A 7153-nucleotide genomic window follows, 5' to 3' on the forward strand; every position below is an offset into this window, starting at 1 on the left:
CTCTTCCTCTGACACATAAAGTTGAGGGAGATAAGGATCTGGCTTGCCGGATGGCCACTCTTCTTCTTAAGAACTAAAGGTATCTTCACACATAACGATATTGTTAACGATATCGTTGCTTTTTGTGACGTAGCAACGATATCGTTAAGGAAATAGTTATGTGTGACAGCGACCAACGATCAGGCCCCTGCTGGGAGATCGTTGGTCGCTGAAGAAAGTCCAGAACTTTATTTCGTCGCTGGATCTCCCGCGGACATCGCTGGATCGGCGTGTGTGACACCGATCCAGCGATGTCTTCACTGGTAACCAGGGTAAACATCGGGTTACTAAGCGCAGGGCCGCGCTTAGTAACCCGATGTTTACCTTGGTTACCAGCGTAAAAGTAAAAAAAAACAAACACTACATACTTACCTACCGCTGTCTGTCCCCGGCGCTCAGCTTCTCTGCACTCCTCCTGCACTGACTGTGAGCGTCGGTCAGCCGGAAAGCAGAGCGGTGATGTCACCGCTCTGCTTTCTGGCCGCTGTGCTCACAGCCAGTACAGGAGGAGTGCAGAGAAGCAGAGCGCCGGGGACAGACAGCGGTAGGTAAGTATGTAGTGTTTGTTTTTTTTACTTTTAGGATGGTAACCAGGGTAAACATTGGGTTACTAAGCGCGGCCCTGCGCTTAGTAACCCGATGTTTACCCTGGTTACCGGCATCGTTGGTCGCTGGAGAGCTGTCTGTGTGACAGCTCTCCAGCGACCAAACAGCGACGCTGCAGCGATCCGGATCGTTGTCGGTATCGCTGCAGCGTCGCTTAATGTGAAGGGGCCTTAAGCCACCACCAAAGATGTCCATCAGTGGCTTCCTCCCAGAGAACACTATTGTCAATTTATTTTATACATTTTTAGGAGGAATAATAGAGGAAAGGCGGCACAACAAGGAGTTGGAAGTATTGGAGCACCTCATTTTCTATCTCTAGAGCAATGCTAGCAATCATTTCGGTAGTAAGTGTACAGACTTCTGCTTCATCCTGATTGTTACCTATGAGACTAATATGATTAGCATTCTGCAAAATAAGCCGAATATCCGATCATCCAGAACAATTTGATATCAGATTTATATTATTTTATTGAGTTTTTTTTGTACCAATTTATTAAGTATTCTTTGCTTTATGGCTTTGTTTTCATCAGACTCGTGCAAAAGTTGGTCGTAAAAGAAGACCCCCTACACGAGCGAACAGAAAACTTGCATCCCAAGAATCTGGGGAGAATGAAGATCTGTCCTCTCCAGAATGGTCTACATCAGCTGCTAAGCCTGAAACTGGACTATTGGAATCAAACTTGAGAACAGATCGAGAGGAGATTTCTAGTATGAAGTTATCCTTCTCAGAAAACGATATTCAGCCCAGAACACACACAAAAGCAGCTGTAAATCCGCTGACTCCTGATGTAAATGATTTATTTGGATCTGACCTTTTTGCAGATAACTCACTACCTAAATCAGTTGCATCTCAACAGCAGAAAGAAGAGTCTCCAACAAGTGAATTTTCTAAAAAGCCTTTCCTGGAGCGGGGGAAGAAATCTTCTGGAGTGTTGTTTGATGGTGATGGCAGTGATGATGACTTATTCAAGTCTGTTAAGGGCAAACCCAAGACGACCTCTCAGTCCAGCTCTCCAAGGGACAAAGAACCTGATGATGATCTTTTTGGGTTTCAGAAACCTCAGAAGAAAGTAGATGTTCAGCCAGCTGTTTCAACAGATAAGTCCACAACCAGCGACATGTTTGACGTAAGTGATGTTTCTTATCAAGTTGATGCCTTTTCTTTTACTAATTTGGAATTTCTACTACTCTTTACAATTTCTTGCTTTTTCTTGTAACTTTTTTTTTTTTTAAGTAACTGTCGTTTTATTTCATAAATCAATAGCACCCATGAAAATAAGCAACTTTATAATATATTTTATCAGAGAAATGTTTATTTCTCCCCTCATGAATGATCTTTCATTTTCAAAATGCTCAATTCACAGGTAAAATCTGTATTCGGTGAAGGCAGATTGTTACATTACTGAGATAGGAGATGACAGCTGCTACTACTAGGATTCTATGTAGACGGAAGAGGAGGAGGGTGGAGCTGTCTCTAGCGCCTGCCTCCTTCTCCGCCTCCATCTACATAAACGCTAATCAGTAGGAACTGCCATCTCCTATCTCAGAAATGCACCAATCTGAATTTTTTAACGCCCCTGTGACCCCACCCTTAGATAGAGGGAAGGGGCTCTTCCTGTCATCCTATCCAGCACATCCAGGTCAATAATACACTGTAATGCAGAAGTATTGCAGTATATTATGAGTGAGCAAAGGATTGTTTTATTGTATTTATTTATTTATTTTACAAATCCCAGAGACTTAAAAAAATAAAGAAATAAAGTACTTTTAAATATAGAAAATGAAAATCTAATGTCCTTGATTATTTGTATGAAATAGTAATGAAAAAAAGATACATAATTGATCTTGCCACATTTGTAAACACTGTGAAACCAATATAAAAAATACCTAAATCGCTGATCATCAGATCTCCCAATAAAGTGATAAAGAAGAGCAAGGAGCATTATTTCATCATTTAAAAAAAAAAGCTTAAAATGGCTGCATATGTAAATATCTAAATGTAGTGATCTGACAATAGATAATTTCTCTCCAGATGTCTAAACAAAAAACTTTTTGCATTCAATGTATCAAGAATGTCAATAAACGAGTAATGACGATGCCACTAATATCTTTTTGGCATCTTTTGTTTTAAAGGATGATATATTTGCAGCAGAAGCTTTTAAACCAGTAAAGAAACCAAAGGAGAAAAAAGCGTCATCAGAAGTTAATCTGTTTGATGAAAATGCTGATATTTTTGCCGATTTCACACACAAACCTAAGGAGAAGAAATCCAAAAAGAAGAGCGAGCCTAAATCCATATTTGATGATGACATGGGTATGTGGGTACAATCATTGGCATAATTCAGCCAATGTCTGCTTGGTCTATACTGACCGTGTTCTGCTGTTTGCATCTATCTGTGCTTACAAAACAATAACAAACTGATGGTTCCCAGAAGAAGAGAAGGAAAAAACGTGGTTAATTAATCCTAGGGGACTTTCGTGTTAATGTTTTAATTAGCAGGCAGCTTTTGCAATGAGTATTCTTATACAAGGGTATGTGCGCGGTGTCTTTTTCAGGTGGATTCTCCCTGGAACCCTCCTGAAAAAGCACTAAAATAACGTGAACATGTTGGACACATGTTCTGTCTTTTGTGACTTTTAACCTCTTCAAGCTTCGAATACTGTGAAATGGCTAAAAGCAATGACTGGTCCATTCTTTGGCCAGCTTCCAAGCCACGACTGTTACTTATAGAAGAAGAAAAACAGCGACGGCTAAGCCACCTCAAGAGAAGACAATTCGGGGAAACCATCTCCAGCGGTTTCCTGAAGTGTCTTCTGCTTAAAAAACGATCGAGGTACACTGGTGTCTAAAGGACGCCATGTGCACATACTCTAAAAGATGCTGCTTTCTCAATAATGTATTTTGATACCATGTGAATTTCTTTTTCCCTGCAGATGATATATTTTCAGCAACCGTGCCTAACGTAAAGAAAACCAAGTCGAAATCTAAGTCAAGTCAGCCAGGGCCTGAAGCAAAGCCAGACAGCAAGGTTTCCACAACATTTGATGATCCCTTAAACGCTCTTGGATAATGAGTGGGAACGGCCGGCCGTCAGACAACAGAATCTTTGCACAACTTTGTCATTACTCCATACTCCAGGAATATTATCAATAGTCTGATATTTTACTTACATTTTAGGCTAAAGTCGGAATGGTTTTAGTTTTTATAAGCACTTAAATGTCTGTGCCAAACTTTCTTACCCGGACGACGGGCTCATCTCTCGTGTTGTGTAGAACGAGGGCTGGTGGATCGGCCATTGCAGGACACATTCCATTACTCGCGTGCTCTTTAGTGGTTTCTATTGGCATTGGCGCCGAGTACAGTCTTATGTATTTCTGGTGCATTCTCAAAGCAGTTCTTACCTTGAAATACCTTCTTGTAAACTGCAAAGAAAGTGAAAAACTTGCTGAGACAGGCGAATTGATTCACAGGTCAGTTTTCTGTGGTCGATAGATACAAACCCTGCAAACCGCCTCCTACTTGCCAGTATCCACTGCTTCTGTTTTGGCTTATTGGCCTAGCACGACATTGTATGTGTGTGACACCACAAGGGTGACATTGCACCTAATTAGATAAGGAGCCACTGACAGCGGCATTTACACACAATGTGGTTCAAGTTGGAAAGTTGACTGTCAATGGCAGACCATCCTTCAGTGACACTATGCACATTCTCCAGTCTCGCATATCTTCAGCAAATGTTGAGTAGCTTGTTCTCGCCATTTCATTTCACCAAATACTATTTCCATATTTCCAGCTGTATTATTATATTTATTCTAACCAAATCCGCATCAGGAAGGATTGCATACAGTGTTGTAGTGTTCAGTTCCAACTTGTATCCATGATGCAGGACATTTCTAAAATACTGTAACATCTTTATCTGAAAACTATAATTCTATCCAGATGTCTAACTAATAAATACTAATTCTATACCAGGGGGTCAAAATTATTTTGTAATCGAATTTCAAGATTATTGTATGTCTTTTATGAAAACTTGTGTAACATACCTAACTACATAGTAACATAGTTATTAAGGATGAAGGAAGACTATAAGTCCATCTAGTTCAACCCATAGCCTAACCTGACATACCCTAACATGTTGATTCAGAGGAAGGCAAAAAAAACCCATGTGGCAAAGAGTAAGCTCCACATTGGGGAAAAAAATTCCTTCCCGACTCCACATACGGCAATCAGACTTAGTTCCCTGGATCAACGCCCTATCAAGGAATCTAGTGTATATATCCTGTAACATTATACTTTTCAAGAAAGGCATCCAGTCCCCTCTTACATTTTAGTAATGAATCACTCATACACAAATTAGATAACAAGGGGGATGACCACTGGTTCAAATAATAGCTAATTTTACCTTCCCTGAACCATAGGTTCATCTGAGAGAATCGGGTTGATTATGCTAATGACACTCTAATCAGAGTTTGATCTGAGTGTCTGTGTACTGTGATCCAGTTCTCTCGACCCTGTGAGTACGAAACGTGCAGCTCGGCCCCGTGCGCATGACACATAGCTCTACAGCATGAAGATCTGCTTGGTACATGGCGCACACACAGCTCTGCAGCACATAGAGCTGCCTGGTACATGGTGCGACCACAGCTCTGTAGCACTTAGAGCTGCCTGGTACATGGCACGCACACTGCTCTGCAGCAAGAAGAGCTGCCTGGTACATGGCAAGAACACAGCTCTGCAGCATGTAGAGCTGCCTGGTACATGGCGCGCACACAGCTCTGTAGCACGAAGAGCTGTCTGGTACATGGCGCGCACACAGCTCTGCAGCACGTAGAGCTGCCTGGTACATGGCGCACACACAGCTCTGTAGCACGAAGAGCTGCCTGGTACATGGCACGCACACTGCTCTGCAGCAAGAAGAGCTGCCTGGTACATGGCAAGAACACAGCTCTGCAGCATGTAGAGCTGCCTGGTACATGGCGCGCACACAGCTCTGTAGCACGAAGAGCTGCCTGGTACATGGCGCGCCCACAGCTCTGTAGCACGAAGAGCTGTCTGGTACATGGCGCGCACACAGCTCTGCAGCACGTAGAGCTGCCTGGTACATGGCGCGCACACAGCTCTGTAGCACGAAGAGCTGCCTGGTACATGGCGCGAATACAGCTCTGTAGCACGAAGAGCTGTCTGGTACATGGCGCGCACACAGCTCTGCAGCACAGAGAGCTGCCTGGTACATGGCGCGCACACAGCTCTGCAGCACATAGAGCTGCCTGGTACATGGCGCGCACACAGCTCTGCAGCACATAGAGCTGCCTGGTACATGGCGCACACACAGCTCTGAAGCGCGTAGATCTACCTGGCACATGGCGCGCACGCTGCTCTGCAACACGTAGATCTGCCTGGCACATGGTGCGCACGCTGCTCTGCAACACGTAGAGCTGCCTGGTACATGGCGCGCACGCTGCTCTGCAACACGTAGAGCTGCTTGGCACATGGCGCGCGCACACACACCTCTGCCTCACGTAGATCTGCCTGGCACGTGGTGCACACGCTGCACTGCAACACGTAGAGCTGCCTGGCACGTGGGTGGCGCGCACACAGCTCTGCAGCACGTAGATCTGCCTGGTACATGGCGCGCACACAGCTCTGCAGCGCGTAGATCTGCCTGGTACATGGCGCGCACACAGCTCGGCAGCGCGTAGATCTGCCTGGTACATGGCGCGCACACAGCTCTGCAGCGCGTAGATCTGCCTGGTACATGGCACGCACTCAGTTCTGCAGCGCGTAGATCTGCCTGGTACATGGCACGCACACAGCTCTGCAGCACGTAGATCTGCCTGGTACATGGCACGCACACAGCTCTGCAGCACGTAGATCTGCCTGGTACATGGCACGCACACAGCTCTGCAGCGCGTAGATCTGCCTGGTACATGGAGTGCAAATAGCTCTGCAGCGCGTAGATCTGCCTGGTACATGGCGTGCACATAGCTCTGCAGCGCGTAGATCTGCCTGGTACATGGCGTGCACATAGCTCTGCAGCGCGTAGATCTGCCTGGTACATGGAGTGCAAATAGCTCTGCAGCGCGTAGATCTGCCTGGTACATGGCGTGCACATAGCTCTGCAGCGCGTAGATCTGCCTGGTACATGGCGTGCACATAGCTCTGCAGCGCGTAGATCTGCCTGGTACATGGCGGGCACATAGCTCTGCAGCGCGTAGATCTGCCTGGTACATGGAGTGCAAATAGCTCTGCAGCGCGTAGATCTGCCTGGTACATGGCGTGCACATAGCTCTGCAGCGCGTAGATCTGCCTGGTACATGGCGTGCACATAGCTCTGCAGCGCGTAGATCTGCCTGGTACATGGAGTGCACATAGCTCTGCAGCGCGTAGATCTGCCTGGTACATGGCGTGCACATAGCTCTGCAGCGCGTAGATCTGCCTGGTACATGGCGTGCACATAGCTCTGCAGCACGTAGATCTGCCTGGTACATGGCGCGCACACAGCTCTGC

The 7153-nt window shown here is 45.6% G+C and overlaps 1 protein-coding gene across 3 annotated transcripts in view; it reads left to right on the top strand.

The window, feature by feature from the left end:
• Window positions 1–4614, top strand: part of LOC138665669 (WASH complex subunit 2C-like) — a 152710-nt gene extending 148096 nt beyond the window's left edge. For all 3 annotated transcript variants that reach the window (XM_069753348.1, XM_069753347.1, XM_069753349.1), the window contains 3 exons: window positions 1176–1772; window positions 2779–2959; window positions 3580–4614. In XM_069753348.1, coding sequence (XP_069609449.1) covers window positions 1176–1772; window positions 2779–2959; window positions 3580–3716 — 915 coding nt within the window. In that variant the 3' untranslated portion in view covers window positions 3717–4614. The remainder of the gene's footprint in view (window positions 1–1175; window positions 1773–2778; window positions 2960–3579) is intronic.
• The last annotated feature ends 2539 nt before the right edge of the window (window positions 4615–7153 follow it).

Source organism: Ranitomeya imitator, chromosome 2 (genome assembly GCF_032444005.1).
Source record: "Ranitomeya imitator isolate aRanImi1 chromosome 2, aRanImi1.pri, whole genome shotgun sequence".
Taxonomy (NCBI): Eukaryota; Metazoa; Chordata; class Amphibia; order Anura; family Dendrobatidae; genus Ranitomeya; species Ranitomeya imitator.